This window comes from Procambarus clarkii, chromosome 47, assembly GCF_040958095.1.
Source record: "Procambarus clarkii isolate CNS0578487 chromosome 47, FALCON_Pclarkii_2.0, whole genome shotgun sequence".
Lineage (NCBI taxonomy): Eukaryota > Metazoa > Arthropoda > Malacostraca > Decapoda > Cambaridae > Procambarus > Procambarus clarkii.
The window spans coordinates 19,319,317-19,337,098 of record NC_091196.1 but is presented as its reverse complement, the minus strand read 5'-3'; the positions used below and the strand labels follow the sequence as shown (position 1 = coordinate 19,337,098).

Below are 17,782 nucleotides of genomic sequence, written 5' to 3'. Positions count from 1 at the left end.
TCATTAATTATTTATAGTTAGCACCACCACCATCACTACCACCATCACTACCACCATCACTACCACCATCACTACCACCATCACTACCACCATCACTACCACCATGAGCAGCTTCTGTTTTGTCTATAGAGGTATTTTATCTCGACTTATGGTGCCTGTTGGTGAGGTTAGAAACGTCACTGTACACCCCAAGAGTTACCACTCAGATGGATGTACTCGTTATTACCCGAGGGCCACCGTCTCTAATGGCCTCCGAGGGCCACCGTCTCTAATGGCCTCCGAGGGCCACCGTCTCTAATGGCCTCCGAGGGCCACCGTCTCTAATGGCCTCCGAGGGCCACCATCTCTAATGGCCTCCGAGGGCCACCGTCTCTAATGGCCTCCGAGGGCCACCATCTCTAATGGCCTCCGAGGGCCACCGTCTCTAATGGCCTCCGAGGGCCACCGTCTCTAATGGCCTCCGAGGGCCACCGTCTCTAATGGCCTCCGAGGGCCACCGTCTCTAATGGCCTCCGAGGGCCACCGTCTCTAATGGCCTCCGAGGGCCACCGTCTCTAATGACCTCCGAGGGCCACCGTCTCTAATGGCCTCTGAGGGCCACCGTCTCTAATGGCCTCCGAGGGCCACCGTCTCTAATGGCCTCCGAGGGCCACCGTCTCTAATGACCTCCGAGGGCCACCGTCTCTAATGGCCTCCGAGGGCCACCGTCTCTAATGACCTCCGAGGGCCACCGTCTCTAATGGCCTCCGAGGGCCATCATCTCTAATGGCCTCCGAGGGCCACCATCTCTAATGGCCTCCGAGGGCCACCGTCTCTAATGGCCTCCGAGGGCCACCATCTCTAATGGCCTCCGAGGGCCACCATCTCTAATGGCCTCCGAGGGCCACCGTCTCTAATGGCCTCTGAGGGGCCACCATCTCTAATGGCCTCCGAGGGCCACCATCTCTAATGGCCTCCTAGAGGAAAATTTGCCGCTTGTCAGAGGCTTCCCCCAATTGTTCCTGAAGAGATTCTAGCTGAAATGGTTTAATTATTTCTCTACACAGACTAATTCCTTAGTTTACATCGAGATTACATCGATATTTAGAGATACTAATTATCTTAGTTCAAACGAGACTAAGAGATTCCAATTATTGCGCTTGAGACGAGGCTACATTTGATAATTTAAAATATTAAATAATATGTTCTGCGGAATGAGTTCTTATTTCTAAAAAAAAAAAAATAGCTGATAAGCTAAACCTAAGCCAGTTTCAAATTATATTGCTCTGTGAGAACAATCTTTGTAAGAGGGCGGTGGGATTGAACACGCGTCCTCAAATGCTCTAAACGCATTCCTTACCTTATGGACTACGACGTGCTTAGATATACTTGGGTAAATATATAGATTTTTCAACGCTATTGTGATTGTTGTGTACATGCCTGCCTGTGTTGCAACTTGTTTATGGATTTCCAATATATTTAACATTACAGTTAGAACAAAAGATCTAAAGGTACACGACAAGGCTCGTTTCTGAGCTGAAGGGCTTGAGCTATAAGGAATGATAACGACATAAAAAATTATAAGATGCATTGACAAAATAGATAAAACGACATTGAATCTCAAGTTTGATTGCGTTAAGCTCGTACTCGCCCACATGTGCTTGCAAACACATCTACGCGAGTACACCTAGGGGAGTATACCTAGGTGAGTACCTAGGTGAGTATACCTAGGTGAGTACACCTAGGTGAGTATACGCCCTCTACCACCTTCCTCATTTCCAAGAGAGAGAGAGAGGGTGAGTCAGCGCGTGGTCAATAGTGCATCCCAGAATAGGTTATTTTCTTGAGTCACCCAACCTCTCCAGAGGTAATTGTTTGCCGCTGGCGTAGTCATGGAGTTGTTGAAATTAAGTGATTGTTAACTCTTGTTCTGAAGTTTGTAGGTTAGGTTGTTCCAGGTGTTGAGTCTCTCTTTACTATACCAAGTGTACCGAAAAGAGACTTTTTTTTACGTAATTACAACAGTCAATATTTTGTATATATATATACTCCACGATGGCTGTGTGCTGTCTTAAGGGATGATTGACAGATTGCTGCCGCCGGAGGAGGCTAGTGTTTTGTACACCCTCATAGTCACCCTCTGAGAGGTAGCGCAAAAAGGATTGTAGTGGGACACAAATGGTCTTTTTTCAGATATACAGTTACCTGGTGGTGGTGGTAGTGCTGGTGATGGTGCTACTAGTACTGCTGCTACTGGTAGTACTCCTACTCCTGCTGGTACCAGTAGTACTCCTACTGCTACTGGTACTATTAGTACCTCTACTGTCTGTGCTGATGTGCGGTCATCCGAGTAGTGTATTACGGCGTGGAGAGGCAGACTTTGGGTCACTGAGGATTTTCCCTGTTTTAGATTCAGCCGCTCGAAACGTAAGTTCAGAGCAGCACGGGCTATGGTGAGCCCGTAGTGGACTTAACCTGGCACAGGAGCGGTGCTGTAATTTGAATTGACTGAGGACTAGGACCTGGCCTTTGAGGTGTTGTGGGTTCCGCTGGTGCTCTGGGATGTTCAGTAGAGCGCTCATCCGCGCTTCATTGTTCTTCAGTAGGCTGAGAAGCATTAGTCAGATTAATAGAATGTTGCGGTAAAATGGTTGGATGACTTTGGAATATACGAAATCAATCTCTCTCTCTCTCTCTCTCTCTCTCTCTCTCTCTCTCTCTCTCTCTCTCTCTCTCTCTCTCTCTCTCTCTCTCTCTCTCTCTCTCTCTCTCTGACCGAAAGGGTAAGATTAATGATTTTAACACGAATCTTCTCAATATTTCTTATGTTTTTCTTCACTGTCGATGGACATTGAAAAATTAACTCTCCAAAGTTCATTTCCACAATTTATTATGGGTCTGACGCCTAGGGGATGCGAAACGCAGTATGATTATACAACATTGGAAAAGGGATACGAGGACAAGGAGCTGGGATATGAGGACAAGGACCTGAGACATGAGGGACAAGGACCTGAGACATGAGGGACAAGGACCTGAGACATGAGAGACAAGTACCTGAGACATGAGGACAAGGACCTGAGACATGAGGACAAGGACCTGAGACATGAGGACAAGGACCTGAGACATGAGGACAAGGACCTGAGACATGAGGACAAGGACCTGAGACATGAGGACAAGGACCTGAGACATGAGGACAAGGACCTGAGACATGAGGACAAGGACCTGAGACATGAGGACAAGGACCTGAGACATGAGGACAAGGAGCTGGGATAATAAGACGCTCAAAAGAAACATTGCCAGCCACTCGACCTTTGGGAAAAGCCTACAAGACACACAGGCAAATCTGGAAGACTTTAAATCAAGATGCAGAAACGCCACTGTAAGAGCCAAACGCTACTGTAATAGAGACGAAGGCCGGGGCTACAATCCTTAAAGTCTTGACGAAGGACTACAAATCTAGTCTGGTTTCCATGCGGGAAAAAAATCCTTCCCGTGCCGGGAATCGAACCCGGGCCTCGCGGGTGAAAGCCGCGTATCCTAGCCACTAGACCACACGGGAGCATAGCGAGATATACATCCTTGCAAGTTTATTGTATAATGAATATATGTATATATATATATATATATAATATATATATATATATATATATATATATATATATATATATAATATATAATATATATAATATATATTCTATAATGGGCGTCTGTGCTTGCCTATCAGTGACGACGGGGTGGGAGGGATTATTAGGGAAAAGCGCCACGCCATTACGACTATATAGCACTTAAGCCGCTATGCCGACGAGGAATCACAATAACGTGGCTGAAATATGTTGACCAAACCACACACTAGAAAGTGAAGGGGCGACGACGTTTGGGTCCGTCCTGGACCATTCTCAAGTCGAATGTGCGACTTGAGAAAGATCCAGGACGGACCGAAACGTCGTCGTCCCTATACCTTCTAGTGTGTGGTTTGGTCAAACTAAGCCGCTATGGTTGAGGACATGCAAGGCAATTATCAGGAGAAAGCGCTGAGCCATTACGACTACATATCACTTGGAAGGGATGAACATAAGGATTTGGGATTAGGACGGGGGCAAGGAATGATGCCCATCCACCTGGATGGTCGGGGATTGAACGCCGACCTGCGAGAAGCGAGACCGTCGCTCTGCCGTTCAGTCCAAGTGATTGGGATGGTTGAGGAAAGATGTACAGGTGTCGTAAGTGGACAGGTAAATTGTTGATGAATGCCCTGGCTGATACTGAAGGTCACCACTTACTATATGCGAGGCTACTGCATAATACCATGCGTCAGGATATATGGTTATGAGTCTTAACAACACACTAAATTTCTTCAGTAACACGAAATTCCAAGAACCTGAACTAGGATTCATCAAACATTTACGTATCCACTTACGACACCTGTACATCTTTCGCCAACCATGGCGGCTTTGTTCACATAATATTAAACCAACCCGTCCATTATATTCAGCGGTCGACCCCACAGACGCATTCATAAATTTTAACATGCTGTTTATTCAAAACGGGAATTTTCTCAAGTATAAATTAATATTATAATATATTAGCATATTGTGTATATATAGGCATAGGATAGGTTAGGTTAGGTGTTTAGGTTCTGTTGGCGATTATTTGTATTTGTAGTACGTGGGTGAAGCATTTATAGCGTTGTGATTCGAACAAAATTCGTCAGTGAAGCATTTGTTTCGGATATGTTCGAACGTTAGCAGTTGTGAGTCGTGTGTAAACCGCTTTTCATTCATAAACAGGGGGTTTGGCGGGTGCATGGAATCACTTTTGGGTCTTTGTTTGGAGCACGGGCTGTATAAACAACCTGGTAGTGCTTCAGAGGTCATGAACGGTTTAACAAATGTAAACAAAGCCGTAGGTTCGAACCCTCGTCACGGCCCTTGTGGATTTGTTCATTTGTAAACAAAGCCGCCATGGTTAAGGAAAGATGTACAGGTTTCGTGAGTAGTTGCGTAAATGCTTGATGAATCCTGGCAATGGTTTTTGGGCTGTTTATTTGTTTGTAAGAGGATGTTGTTTGTGCGCATGCGTGCGCCTTGGGTATTTCCTGTAGGCTTGGCAGCCTCTGGCATCTTGTGGGGGTGTTTATTGATGATACGGCGGCTGCAGGGGGTGTATGTTCTACCCGTCCGCTCCCCTAATATGTCGCGATTTTTACGGAGTGGCAAGTCTAGAGAACGGCACGGGAGACATCTCCCGTCACGCAGGGTGCAGTCGCACCTCCACAGATCTCCGAGGGTTCGAACCTACGGCTTTGTTTACATTTGTTAAACCGTTCATGACCTCCGAAGCATTATCAGGTTGTTTATAATTGGCTCGTGAGGTTTCCAAGCTCGTAAACTGTTTAATACAGCCCGTCCTCCAAACAAAGACCCAAAAGTGATGGCTCAAAAGGGCCTCCATTTACGGGCTATTCATGCCCGTGCCACCTTTTGGGTGGCTTAATCTTCATCAATCAATCATCAATCTAGAGAACGGGGCTGTTCTGATCACCTGTGGGGTCGGGGGCGCTGTGCATGCGTCCTGACTGACTTGCTGCTGCTTACAGCAACTGGGAGGGTGTTTGTGTATGTTGAAGGTAGGGCGGGGTGAGTGTTTATTGTGTGTGTTCCGGGGGGTGGGGCGAGTTTATTTATGACATTTAATATGTGCCCCCCATACCCATCCTGTGACATTGGACACCATACCAATCATGTGATGCAGTACTAGGCTGTAACCCGCCAAACACACCGAAACTACGACGTTGGTACAACGTTCCGAATAAGTTTTAACACCCCCCTAACAAGTTATAACAACCAATATAGCAAGTTGTAACAACGTTCTAATACGTCATAAATACGTTAAGCCAAGATGTAACAACTTTATTACAAGTTGTAACAAACGGAAAATAGAGAAAGTTTCGGTTTGTTTCCAGGGTAACTGGTCTAACCCGTAAGGACAGGGCAAGTTGCGTCCCACACTCTCCTCGTGCTCTCAATACCATTACGGGCTCACCATAGCCCGTGCTACTTGGAACTTGTTCCGAGTAGCTGAATCTATAACAACAACAACATCTCACTACCAACATTAAAAGTTTGTAATGATCTTGGCACCAATATTTACGATACATACAAAAAATATATATATCATAGAGAAAATACAATGTTGGTACAGTGGTATAGTATGCGGCTGTGAGTGCCTTGGTCGCGGGTTCGCATCAGCATGGATCCCAAGTGGATTTTATCAATAGTTACGATGTTTAAATAAACTATTTAGTCACAGTTTATGACACAATTCTAACATACTTGTGTCTGAAGCCTGACTCACATACAGCAGAATTATTAATGATGGTAACATCCATTTCACGTGGATTCCATCTCATGTTGGCTTTCGTATGCATGATATAGACCTGATGAGTTAGCCAAAGAATCTGCCTTGAAAGGAGCAGTCGAGTATAACCTTGGGTTGCCTATAAATAAGCTGAGAACAGTAATACACCAATGTCCAGCAGCCGGACACCCTCATAAAGACTGTGAAGCAGTATCCTCCCCCGCGATAACAGCTTGATGATTAAATGCAACCTCAGAATACTGAAAAGAATTACTGAAAAAAACAAATTCCACTTACGGACTATTCATGCCCGAGCCACCTCTTGGGTGGCTTAATCGTTATCAATCAATCAATAATACACCAAGAACATCAACAAAACCTTGGAGATCTGAGACAACGTGAAGTCTACACTAACATTTCCATGTATCATCACACTATCACGGAAGAAGAGCCTCAAATCTTATGGATCATCCAACAAAATCAGCAGACTCAGCTAGGCTTAGACTCGGTTGTATCTCTGGCAGCTTGCATTACCTGCCGAAGTAAATGTGACAGATATTAAGAATTTAGATATAACTATCACTAATTTTCAAGAAACATGCAGATAATTCAACAAAAGATTAAAGTCTTGGTGCAAAATTCTTATATCTCTCCAGAATATCATCAACCTTTCCGTTGTGACACATCCAGGCTATTTGTTCAGGAAGAGTCCTTATATCAGTGTTTCTATATACATTGGGCAGTGTTGCCGCGCTGCCACGAAACACACTAAGGTGATTATAGCAACAGCAGCTGTTGGTGGTGCGGTCGTGACTCGATAATTACTTTTTTGTTGGAGTGAATATGAGCCCGATGCTCATCTGCCCCTTCCTTCGAATGATTCAATGCTCTTTTGTTTTTAAATTCTCGCATCTATAATAGCACATGGCGACTTAGCAGTTTATGTTGTGACTGCTGGAGGAGGATATTATTAATCTTGGAGCTGTAAGGAGGGTGACACTAGACACTTCTAGCGCGTTATTTTGGACGACTGAAGCGTTTGTCTCCAGTGTGTCTTATGGGGAACTTGATTCTCTTTTGTTTCTTATGTGATGTTTGTTACTTGACGCAGAGTTGCCAGACATTACCAGACACGCACTCCTGCACTGTAATGGGGGTGGGGGAGGTATATGGGGGAGGATACCATGGTATACTCCCAGGCGGGTCGAGTACCACCTTTGGTACTAAGAGTTAGGTAGAACAGCAGATAGACTCGCAGTAATGCATCGGAAATACATAGATGTTATAGTGCAAAAGTTTGTTACCAGCTGTCATTAAAAACAAAATACCCGCCGAGGTCAGATAAGACCTTTTCTGCCCTCTGTAATCCATTTTTTTTTCGTTTCCGCTCACAGGATGAGTATGGTGCGCACAATAAACTACCGTTCACGGGTGGTAGTGGGCACTATACCCATCCTGTGAGTGGTAGTGGGCACCATACCCATCCTTTTAAATTGTTTAAATTTTGCCCCGAGGGGCGAGTTTATTGGGCAGCGCCACTTATCCTGAGTGGACACACCGCCATAGCAGCATGTACAACACTCCCCAATAGGAAGAAAACCCGCTGGGTTATTCATCCTGTCACTTGTACCCAGACACAGCTGGGACTTGCTTAACTGTCTCAAGTGAACAGCTCCTCAAACAAGGAGATTAACATCTGCCAACCCTTAAAAGCTTACGTTATCTTGCGGGTGCAAAATGGGGGAATCTTTTAAGAACAGTATCAATATTTGACAAATAGTGTTTTCCTAACTCAGACAATGTGGGGTTTATTATTCTACACATACTTCTGATGTCTCTCAGGTGGTGAGTGGTAGTGGAAAATGTTACAAAAGGCACATACTGGTCTCAGTAACTGAATATATCATATTTAATATTATTTTCGTTTCATTGCAGGTAAGCTGTGGGGACAGTAGAGGCGCCAGGTCAAGCTGGAGACAGCTGTAGGGAGCGACAGCTGTAGCGGGTAAGCTGTTCCACAGTGCATGAACATTCTCTACAGTACAGGCAAGCTTTGTGGGGGTGGAGAATTCCAAGCTTGTTCGTGACCATTTATATCTTTGTAATATCAAGTTGTGTTTTGAACCAAATTATCTCTTGGTGTTTATGCTTTGATGTGTGTGGGTGTCGCTGGAGGGATTGTGTGGGGGTAGAGACTACAAGGGGGGGGGGGACTCTACATGGGGGAGTGGGGGCACTACAAGGGGGGGGGACTGACTACATGACGGGAGGGGGCACTACGTGGGGGGATATGCTACATGGCGCTCACCCAATGAGAACAACAGCTGTGGGGGGTAGTCATAATGACATTTGAGACTCACACGCTCTCTCTGTCTCTCTCTCTCTCTCTCTCTCTCTCTCTCTCTCTCTCTCTCTCTCTCTCTCTCTCTCTCTCTCTCTCTCTCTCTGTCTCTCTCTCTCTCTCTCTCTCTGTCTCTCTCTCTCTCTCTCTTCTCTCTCTCTCACAGATGGCAAATCATGCCTAACAGGTTTAATTGAGGTCTATGACCAGACAACAAAAATTAGGCAAGAGAGAGTGCTGGGCAGATTGCATATTTCTGGACTGCCAGAAAGCCTTTCACACAGTAGCACATAAGTGACTAGTGCTTAAGCTGGAGGAGATGCAGGCAGGAGTGAAAGTGAAGGTACTTCACTGGATAAGGGAGTACCTAAGCAACAGGATACAGCGAGTCACTGTGAGGGGTGAGGTATCGGAGTGGCAAGGCGTCACCAGTGGAGTACCACAGGAGTCAGTCCTTGGACCTATACTGTTTATGATATACGTCAATGATCTCCCAGAAGGAATAGACTCGTTCCTCTCAATGTTTGCTGATGATGCAAAAATTATTAAGAGGAGGATGAAGACAGAGGAAGATAGTATGAGGCTACAAGATGATTTAGACAAACTGAAGGGATGGTCCAACAAATGGCTACTAAAGTTCAACCCAAGTAAATGTAAGGTAATGAAACTAGTCGGAGGAAATAGGAGGCCAGACAGTGGATACCGAATGGGAGATGAAGTCCTTCACGAAACGGACAGAGAAAGATCTAGGAGTTGATATCACACCAAACCTGTCTCCTGAAGCCCACATCAAGAGAATAACATCGGCGGCGTATGCGAGACTGGCTAACATCAGAACAGCCTTCAGGAACCTGTGTAAGGAATCCTTCAGAACCTTGTATACCACATATGTAAGAGCAATCCTGGCGTATGAGGCCCCAGCATGGAGCCCGTACCTTGTCAAGCACGAGACGAAGCTGGAAAAAGTTCAGACGTATGCCACTAGGCAAGTCCCAGACCTAGGAGGCATGAGTTATGAAAAGCTGAGGGAACTGCACCTCACGTCGCTGAAAGACAGAAGTACTCGGGGAGACATGATCACCACGTACAAAATTCTCAGGGAAATTGACAGGGTAGACAAGAATGGACTATTTAACACGGATGGTACACGCTCAAGGGGACACAGGTGGAAGCTGAGTACCCAAATGAGTCACAGAGACATTAGAAAGAACTTTTTCAGTGTCAGAGTAGTTAGTAAATGGAATGCACTAGGAAGTGATGTGGTGGAGGCTGACTCCATACACAGTTTCAAATGTAGATATGATAGAGCCCAGTAGGCTCAGGAACCTGTACATCAGTTGACTGATAGTTGAGAGGCGGGACCAAAGAGCTCAACCCCCACAAGCAGAACTAGATGAGTACACTCACTCGCACGCGCGTGCAAACTTACGCATAAACGTTTGAGCTGGGAACGTTGTGGCCTAGAAAGTGTTGCTCTTAAGTCAGGCGGCGACGTGACCGCCAGCAACACAGCGACCGTTGGAGGTCTCGCGGGAAACTAGAAAAACTTGTTGAACTGCCGCCGCCCCCCCTCACCCCCCCCCTCCCCTCACCCCCCCTCCCCTCACTCTACTCTCACTCCCCCCCCCTGGCTTCTACTCTCACTCTCCCTCCCGTCCCTGGTACTCTCACTCCCCCCCCCTGGCTCTACTCTCACTCTCCCTCCCGTCCCTGGTACTACTCTCACTCCCCCCCCCCCCTGGCTCTACTCTCACTCTCCCTCCCGTCCCTGTACTCTCACTCCCCCCCCCCCCTGGCTCTACTCTCACTCTCCCTCCCGTCCCTGGTACTACTCTCACTCCCCCCCCCCTGGCTCTACTCTCACTCTCCCTCCCGTCCCTGGTACTCTCACTCCCCCCCCCTCCTGGCTCTACTCTCACTCTCCCTCCCGTCCCTGGCTCTACTCTCACTCCCCCCCCCCCTCCTGGCTCTACTCTCACTCTCCCTTCCGTCCCTGGTACTACTCTCACTCCCCCCCCCCCCCTCCTGGCTCTACTCTCACTCTCCCTCCCGTCCCTGGTACTTTACTCTCACTCCCCCCCCTCCTGGCTCTACTCTCACTCTCCCTTCCGTCCCTGGTACTACTCTCACTCCCCCCCCCCCCCCTTGCCCCTCCCCTTGCCCCCCCCCTTCCACACCTCTCCCATCTACTGTCATGTGTGTGTCTCCCGTTTATCACAGTTTTTGTCCTGTGCCTCACATTTTACCGTGGCTAACTGTTCTCTGTTTACACTAGCAGCCACTGTTTGGCTTGGCGGTGTTTGTTTACCTGTTGGACTGATTCATCTACTGAACCTTATTGAGCGTTGTTTGTACTTAGTTTTTATATCCCCTTACAAGCACTGTTGCATCCGCCCCCCCCCCTCCCCCCCCTTCCCGCTTCCCTGTGCACTGTTGCAACTGTTCGTCACGTTTTCTCCTGATGTTCACTGCATGTCCACTAACTGTGTCTAGTAGACAAGCAGTGAGTTTTTAGGTGTTGGTAAACAATAGTATACCCATCCAAGCTGGCCGTGACATTTGGTTTCACGCACACACACATACACACACACACGCACACACACACACACACACACACACACACACACACACACACACACACACACACACACACACACACACACAAACACACACACACACACACACACACACACACACACACACACACACACACACAAACACACACACACACAAACACACACACACACACAAACACACACACAAACACACACAAACACACAAGGGGCCTCGTAGCCTGGTGGATAGCGCGCAGGATTCGTAATTCTGTGGCGCGGGTTCGATTCCCGCACGAGGCAGAAACAAATGGGCAAAGTTTCTTTCACCCTGAATGCCCCTGTTACCTAGCAGTAAATAGGTACCTGGGAGTTAGTCAGCTGTCACGGGCTGCTTCCTGGGGTGTGTATGTGTGTGTGGTGTGGAAAAAAAAAAGTAGTTAGTAAACAGTTGAATGACAGTTGAGAGGCGGGCCGAAAGAGCAAAGCTCAACCCCCGTAAAAACACAACTAGTAAACACACACACACACACACACACACACACACACACACACACACACACACACACACACACACACACACACACACACAAACACACAAACACACACACACACACCCACACACACGGACGTCTCAGTGTATAGAGAGGGAACCAAGTGAAACAATAGTGGAGACGCCTGATACTGAACTACCAGAGCACGGCAGGAGACGAGCTATGGAGATCTGCTAAGGAAGTTCTAGCGTGTAAGGAGGGACATAAAACAGAATCTACGAATTTAGAAGTTAGTGTTGACCAGACCGCACAATAGAAGTTGAAGGGACGACGACGTTTCGGTCCGTCCTGGACCGAATCGACCTCAAGTCGATTGTGATGAGGAGGTAGAGACAGGCAATAAATAGGCAAGAGAGAGCTGAGGAAGAATGTAGAAGTTAGTGTCTTTTGACTTGGGTATCTTACAAGGGCGCTACATAGCCTCCCCGGCTTGGTGCCTTCTTTTGATAATTACGAGGAGCTTACCTCCTTACGAGGAGCTTACCTGGGGAGTATGTTGACCAGACCACACACTAGAAATTGAAGGGACGACGACGTTTCGGTCCGTCCTGGACCATTCTCAAGTCGATACTCAAGTCAGTAATCGACTTGAGAATGGTCCAGGACGGACCGAAACGTCGTCGTCCCTTCAATTTCTAGTGTGTGGTCTGGTCAACATACTTCAGCCACGTTATTGTGACTCATCGCCTGCTTACCTGGGGAGGGTTTTCAGAGTTGTTCTCCTGGCTCGAGGTAGCTTGGTCCAGCAACATCTTGTCGGATGCTGATTGAAATAATGGAACACAGATTTGTGGATCACCTGGAAAGATGAAGCTTGGCAGATGAGAGCGTGGCTTCATACCGAATCCTTATCCTGACCCCTTCCAAATGCTATACATAGTTGTAATGGCTTAGCACTCTCCAAGTTACAGGCCCGCTCCTGTGCCGGGTAAGTCCACTATGGGCTCACCATAGCCCGTGCTACTTCAAACTTTTTGTTTCGAGTAGCGAATCTTTAAGAACAACAAATTAGCACTGTCTTTACGGGCTATTCATGCCCATGCCACCTCTTGGGTGGCTTAATCTTTATCAATCAGCACTCTCTGCTGATAGTTCCCTTCAGTGATGTTGGTTTAGATTCAGCTACTCAGAACAAAAGTTCCAAGTAGCACGGGCTATGGTGAGCCCGTAGTGGACTTACCTGGCACAGGAGCGGGGCTGTAACTGCTTCAGTGATGGGATGTGATGTTTATAGCCTTAGTGATGGTAGGAGTTCCATATCCAGGTAACCACAACTGTCCAGGAGAGAGGCTGGATAGCACTGTGTCGAGTGGTTAAGGTGTCCTGTACGCCAGATGCAGAGTGCTCCTGGCAGTATGGGTTCGAGTCACTTCTGGGGTGTGAGCTTTCAGTTGCATATATGCCTGGGGACCGTTCAGGCTTGTTCGCATTTGTGTTCCTCACGTGTGCCCCCATCTGTATAACTCTAGATCATCACAAACCTTCCAGTACCATCCCTGTATTTGTTCCATTGCTGTAACAAGTGGAACACGTAGACTGGTAGTATCAGGGTATACGGGAGGTGAGAGAGAGGGCCGCGTATGGACCAGTAGGACCAGTAGGTCCATACAGGTTCATAACAGGTCCATAACAGGTTCATACAGGTCCATAACAGGTTCATAACAGGTCCATACAGGTCCATAACAGGTCCATAACAGGTTCATAACAGGTCCATACAGGTCCATAACAGGTCCATACAGGTTCCTCCGTTATCTCATATGTCACTGTTTCTGCCCACTGTGGCTGGAAGAGATGTCACTTGAGTACGAGAGTGCCTGCAGTGCGGATAACAGACCATGATTATGAGGGATCCCTATCTTTACTGATAGGGATCAGTAAAGAAGGCTCAGTAAGGTGCAATCCTTGGGTTCCTTACTGTTTTCTACATGCACTAGGCTAACGAGCAACGCAACGTCCAGGATCTGATCTCAGCCACCTACGATAACGATTAGATAAACAGCCGCTGGAATTAACTTTCAGTAAATGGGAAGCAGCAGGTGGGGGAGGGGGGGGGGGAGTAAAGACTTAAGAGGAGAGACAGATAGTCATCTGACATCTTCTTACTGAAGCGACCATACGAGTCATAAATACTCATACTCCGCCCAAGTAAAACAGAAACAAGCAACACTTAGTGGGCCCGCGCAGGAATATCCCTGAAAAAAATCTGACATCTGTCTAATATAATAATAGACATCTGATAATAGATATGTAGATAATAGACATCTGTCAGTCATAAAACACACTCGGGGTTGACATCACATGAGCTAGATACCGAAAGTAGACGTAAATAGTTACAGTGACATATACCAAGTTGACAAAAATTAGGTTATGATAGAACTAATGAGTTAGCCAAAGCCTTTGCTCATAAAGAGGGAATTGATTACCACCTTGGACTGCCTTTGAGCAGCCTGAGGGCAGTAATATTCCGGGAACATCAACACAATCTCGTAGACTTGAGGCAAAGTGAAATTCACACCAGTTCCTGCATTTATCATCATTCTATTTTGCAGGAAGAACGGCACGTCTATGGGTCATCCAGTAAGGTTAGTAGACTTCTAGGTGTTACCACTGCTAGGCTTAGGCTCGGCTACAAGTACCTCTGACAGTTTGTAACATCTGCTGATGTAGATTTGACTAAATGTAAACTCTGTCAGCAGAACTATTCGCATACTTTGTGTCATTATGTAATGGAATGTGACAAAAATCGCGGAATTCGGAGATAACACCATCAATGGAATCCAAGGAAAGTGTAAGGACTTTATTCATAATGATGTACTGCCAGGAATCTTAGCCAAGTATCCAACATTTGCTTACTGTAGGTAATGCATGACTGTAAAGCTGCCGCCCAGTTGGGTGGGTGTGGAGCAAGACTAGTAACTGTGTGACTCACCATAGATGTAAAGTGCCTTGTATAGTGACTGTTGTGAGCCTCTTGTTGAATCACTTGTGATACGAAAAAGATTATCGATGTATATATATATATATGACAATGTCAGACCACGGAGGAAAAAAGAAACAGGAAATTTCCTTAAGTCCTTTCGTATATTAAATACATCTTCAGAAGGTCAGAAGGGACCTTCTGAAGATGTATTTAATATACGAAAGGACTTAAGGAAATTTCCTGTTTCATTTTTCCTCCGTGGTCTGACATTGTCACATTCTTAATCACGTGTTTATTTTCGTGATATACACACACATATATATATATATATATATATATATATATATATATATATATATATATATATATATAATATATATATATATATATACATATATATACATATATATATAATATATACAACTTTAGAACACTTTCCCACCAGGAGACTCGAACCCTTCATTTTCGTAAAGTGGGAAAGTGTTCTTAAGTTGTATACTTAACTCTCGTGTTTAGGAGAGTTGTGCCTTAAATATATAATATATATATAATATATATATATATATATATATATATATATATATATATATATATATATATATATATATATATATATATATATATATATATGTGTGTGTGTGTGTGTATGTGTGTGCATGCGTATGTAATATTAACAATTGTGTAACTAGCGTCAAAAGCTTGTCACTTGCTTAGCTAAAGGAACGCTGGGGTTCAGTTCCTGAACCCATTATGTGCCTCTGTAACCCTGTCCACCACCGCCCACGGGATGGGTATGGGGTGCATAATAGAGAAAGAAATTGAATTGAACCTATACAAGTAATCATTCAAACCACTAAACAGAACCTACAGGAGACCAACTCTAGAGTATGCAGCACCTGCATATCCACCAAACACACGACGGAACTACGACGTTGGAACAAGTTGTAACAACTTTCTAACACGTCATAATAACTTTATAACAAGATGTAACAACTTTGTTACAAGTTGTAACAAGAGAAAAGAATAGGGACTGTTACATTGTGTGTTTGCAGGGTAGAACCCGCAACGTACAAAGAACATAACATACAGTACTGGAAACTATAGAAGGCCTATTGGCCTATGCCAGGAGATTCATATTTATATCCAGCCCAGTTCATTCATACGTACGTCAAACCTTCCCTTGAAACTCTGCAGCGACCCTACGTCTATGATATTACTCTCAAGTTCAATCTAGAAATCAACAATATAATCTTTTTACCAAACCAGTATTTACCCAGGTCTTTTCTGAATGTAAAGTTAGCCAATGAAAGTTGGGAAAGTGTGAAAATCTGGTAACCAACTACAAGTTAACAACAGTTTTTCTCACGATTGATGCAGACGATGAGTCACAATAACGTGACTGAAATATGTTGATCAGACCACACACTAGAAAATGAAGGGACGACGATGTTTCGGTCCGTCCTGGACCATTCTCAAGTCGATTGTGAGAATGGTCCAGGACAGACCGAAACGTCGTCGTCCCTTCACTTTCTAGTGTGTGGTCTGGTCAACTTAGGATTGATCCTTGAGTCCTGCTTATTTTATTGTTTTCTCTTAAACGACTACTCCTTCAGTGTGAATCTCTGCTCTATATCTGCTAGGTACTCTCTCTCAGGCAGTTTAGTACTCTCCTGGTTGCGTCAGTCTGTTTCTCCACTGTTTATAGCAGTCTGTTTCTGACAGTCTAGGAAAATACATGTCTGTCTGTCCTCCCCTTGCCTGTCTCACTGTCATAGACTGATGACAGTGATGATGATGACTGACATAGACAGTGTCACTGTCTCTGATGTTGGATAGTCGGGACTTTCCCTTTCAGGCTCCGTATTGGGTTATTGTCATGTGGGTCTCTGCGGGTGTTGGTTATCTTCTTCTTGAGATGATTTTGGGGCTTTTTTAGTGTCCCCGCGGCCCGGTCCTCGACCAGGCCTCCACCCCCAGGAAGCAGCCCGTGACAGCTGACTAACACCCAGGTACCTATTTACTGCTAGGTAACAGGGGCATAGGGTGAAAGAAACTCTGCCCATTGTTTCTCGCCGGTGTTGGCATCATTCTGTGTCACGTTTTCTCCATTACAGGTCCTGCGTGTACACTGGCCGGTAGTGTAAGGCCTCTATTCTTGCCTTAACCCTTTGTGCTACACCAGTTCATTTTCAAGTGTTTGGTAACTCTCCTGTAGCCACCGGACCATTGTAGATCTTTTGTAAAGGTTTGAGAAGGGTCGCCGAAGCTTCTCAGTCAGTGTGAAGAAAGAGAGAGCCCTTGTGGTAGGGTCTCTGACGGTCATATTATTGTTCACTTCCTGACAGCTGAGTGGAAGGCGCTCGGGATTCGTAGTCCTGAGGTTTTCGGTTTGATCCCCGGTGGAGGCGGAAACATATGAGCAGAGACACACAGAGATCACACTAACGTGATGCATCAAATGAACAAATGTCTGGAATGCTCCCGGACGCAGGTTCGAATCCTCGTCACGGCCCTTGTGGATTTGTTCATATGAGAAGAGTTTCTTTCACTCTGATGCACTTGTTCACCTAGCAGTAAATATGTACCTGGGAATTAGAGAGTATAAGACTGCGTCGAGGCAAAATGCTGTTCCGTGCCATTCCTTTTCCACCGTTCCATCCCAAATCCTTATCCTGACCCCTTCCCTGTGCTGTATAGTCGTAATAGTTTGACGCTTTCCCCCTGATAACTCCCTCCCTCCCGTCATTTGAACTTGGCTGCAAGTTGCTAGAGCAACATGTTGAAGCTACAGGAAAATACACAAGTTAGAAAGTAAATTGGAAAATAGCTGTTTGATTGGACGTTTTGTGGGGCATTATATTTTGTGTGGGTTTGTTAATGTGTAGTGGTACGGTGTGTGTGTGTGTGTGTGTGTGTGTGTGTGTGTGTGTGTGTGTGTGTGTGTGTGTGTGTGTGTGTGTGTGTGTGTGTGTGTGTGTGTGTGTGTGTGCCGGGGCTGAAGAGCTAGACCTTACCTCCTGTAATCACTCGTTAGGTAACAGAACTGCGACGTAAGCCCGTCACGTTACTTACAAGGGGG

General features: G+C 45.8%; 1 protein-coding gene and 1 non-coding gene across 12 annotated transcripts in view; one reads left to right on the top strand and one right to left on the bottom strand.

Moving 5' to 3' along the window:
• Nucleotides 1-17,782, top strand: part of Rgl (Ral guanine nucleotide dissociation stimulator-like) — a 144,394-nt gene that overhangs the window by 28,330 nt on the left and 98,282 nt on the right. For 6 of the 11 annotated variants that reach the window (XM_045749772.2, XM_069302046.1, XM_069302043.1 and 3 more), the window contains one exon: nt 14,333-14,365. The exons of the other annotated variants lie outside the window; for them this stretch is intronic. In XM_045749772.2, the coding sequence (XP_045605728.1) occupies nt 14,333-14,365 (33 nt within the window). The remainder of the gene's footprint in view (nt 1-14,332; nt 14,366-17,782) is intronic. 11 annotated transcript variants of the gene reach the window in all.
• Nucleotides 3,467-3,538, bottom strand: TRNAE-UUC (transfer RNA glutamic acid (anticodon UUC)). Its single transcript has one exon. It is a non-coding gene; the product is annotated as a tRNA-Glu (tRNA).